The 2130-nt window shown below is 42.9% G+C and overlaps 1 protein-coding gene across 1 annotated transcript; it reads right to left on the bottom strand.

Annotated features, from left to right (window-relative positions):
* Positions 1–327: 327 nt before the first annotated feature.
* Positions 328–1184, bottom strand: LOC128304709 (uncharacterized). Its single transcript, XM_053041922.1, has 4 exons — positions 1061–1184; positions 875–962; positions 655–787; positions 328–559 (listed from the first exon to the last, which is right to left on the bottom strand). The coding sequence occupies exons 1-4, from the start codon at positions 1134–1136 to the stop codon at positions 482–484; spliced, it is 375 nt and encodes a 124-aa protein (XP_052897882.1). The 5' UTR covers positions 1137–1184; the 3' UTR covers positions 328–481.
* Positions 1185–2130: the final 946 nt, after the last annotated feature.

Raw genomic sequence — 2130 nt, 5'->3', positions numbered from 1 at the left:
AAGCAACCATTCAGAGGTACTCAGGCATTATTCCTAAATTTATATGTATTGTATACCGTTGATCGACAAAAATTACCTGAATTTTGCTTGACTATTTACTTGCGCCGGAAATTTCTAAATATAAAATCTAACTGTTTTGTTTATACGATATGAAATCATTTGCTGTTTCTTTAAAACTTCCAATATAAACTCAATCATCATTCAATCATTCAATTTTTTAGATCAAAATTACAAGTTATTTATTTCCCGACTTCTGCTGCTTCCTCAATGCAACAACGAATCTTCAGTAAAATTTTGCACCATTTAAGTTTATATTAAAATTTGCCTCAAGTTTAATACACTGAACTGAAACTGGTTCCAAATTCACACACAAATACTCTGTGGGTAAACTGTTTCGCTCGATAAAGCTTTCCCAACTGTTAAAACACAAGCTTACAGACTACACTTCCGGATGATTCAACCAACCCTTAATTGCAGCTTTTTAGTACACCATTTTTAGCAGCAGTATGACAATCGCTCCCATCATGCTCCAGGTGACGCCGTTCAGCTTGGCCGAACCCTAAAATCAACGGCAGGTAAATAAAGGCAGTCGAAATAGCAACGGTCAGCCCGGTGGACGTCAACCACACGGGCGTTAATTTCTTAATACCATACCGAGTAACTTGTCGAAACGGATGACGAACCCATCCCGTTCGGGTACTTGTAGATCGTCGTCTGAGCGAACCCATTTTTGTCTCGCTGCGTGTCTTGCGAGACTATTTCCGGATTGCCGAATGGAAACTGTGGCCTTCGAGAAGAGAGCAACGCGTGAGAGGCATGTAAATTAGTTCATTGTTGTTTGTTTTATGGATCCATTCTTTGCGCGTCCACTTACGGTGGAAAATTTGGAAAGCCTTGAGGTTGCTGCGGATTTCTTGCCACTCGCACCAGGCTACCCCGGTTGACGTTGGACGGCAGATCATCTGTAACAACGATATGCGCATGAAACACTGTTAAATAGCTCATCAAACAACGGTGAACCTCGATCCGTCCACAATCCAATGAAGATGAACCAACATACCTGCGGCATTAGTCAAAGCGATAACCATCGAGACGCTCACGAGCAGCAGCGAACACTTCACCAAAAACGAAGCCATCTTGACGCGACCAAATCGGAAGAGAAACTGAGCATATTTTTATGCGAACACAAAATACAAAATTCGTTCCCCTTCTCTCCAACGACAACAAAAAAAACCTGTGTGTGATTAACGTGTTTCCACTGTTCGACCAGTCCACCGTTTAGCACTTGTGTTCGTGAGCGATGCCAAAACATTATGGATGCGAACAAGCGGGATCGGCGCTTTTCGGAGTTTGCCTGACTGACTCACGCAAACTGCGTCGTTATCTAAATTGGCTCACCCACCAAGCATCGGTGACCTCGTGTTCTTGTCGGTTCTTGTCGGTTTAATTCCTACATTTAGCGATCAAACAACGCACCGTTTCTTGTTCAAGGTTCATGTTCCGTTCTTGTGGAGCAGGGATGCCCGGTGACCGGAACGTAAACAAAACACCAACACAGCGGAAAGTTCGCATGGTGCGTTTTTGTTTCCCCCAGCATTACGCATTTATAAATGATCTGGGGGTTGATCTTGAGCATAGCACGTACAGGTGATGTAACCACTACTACGAAAGCTGGAGCGAACGCGAAAACGAACTGGAAATGAATGAACGATCAAAATAAAAACCGAATAAACCGGTTTTGGTCCAGCGGTCACGCACTGTAGCAACGGCGTGTGTTTGGTTATGGACAAAATTTTACCCTTAAAGTTAGATAACATTAGGGTGGTTGGCGAACAAACTGTGAGTCAAGCCTTGTTTTAGTCACATCGTTCAACAAAAAGCACCATTATCGTCCAAAACCGAAGGAACGCTATCTGTCAGTGTTGAACTCTGTTTAATTTTATGTGTAAACAAAAATAAGTTTCATCAAATGACGCATTTTTGTGCTGCTATCAACCTATTAACCTACGCGCCCTACCTGTTGTCAGCCGAATTGGCCTTTGAGTTGCTTTTTGTCATTAACCGTTGCACCCAAATTGCGAGTACCCGCGATGCCGATGCTGCTTTGTGCAATTTATACAATGTCGATCG

The sequence above is a fragment of the Anopheles moucheti genome, chromosome 3, assembly GCF_943734755.1.
Source record: "Anopheles moucheti chromosome 3, idAnoMoucSN_F20_07, whole genome shotgun sequence".
NCBI lineage: Eukaryota > Metazoa > Arthropoda > Insecta > Diptera > Culicidae > Anopheles > Anopheles moucheti.
The sequence above is the reverse complement of the archived record's forward strand: the minus strand, read 5'-3'. Positions and strand labels throughout refer to the sequence as shown.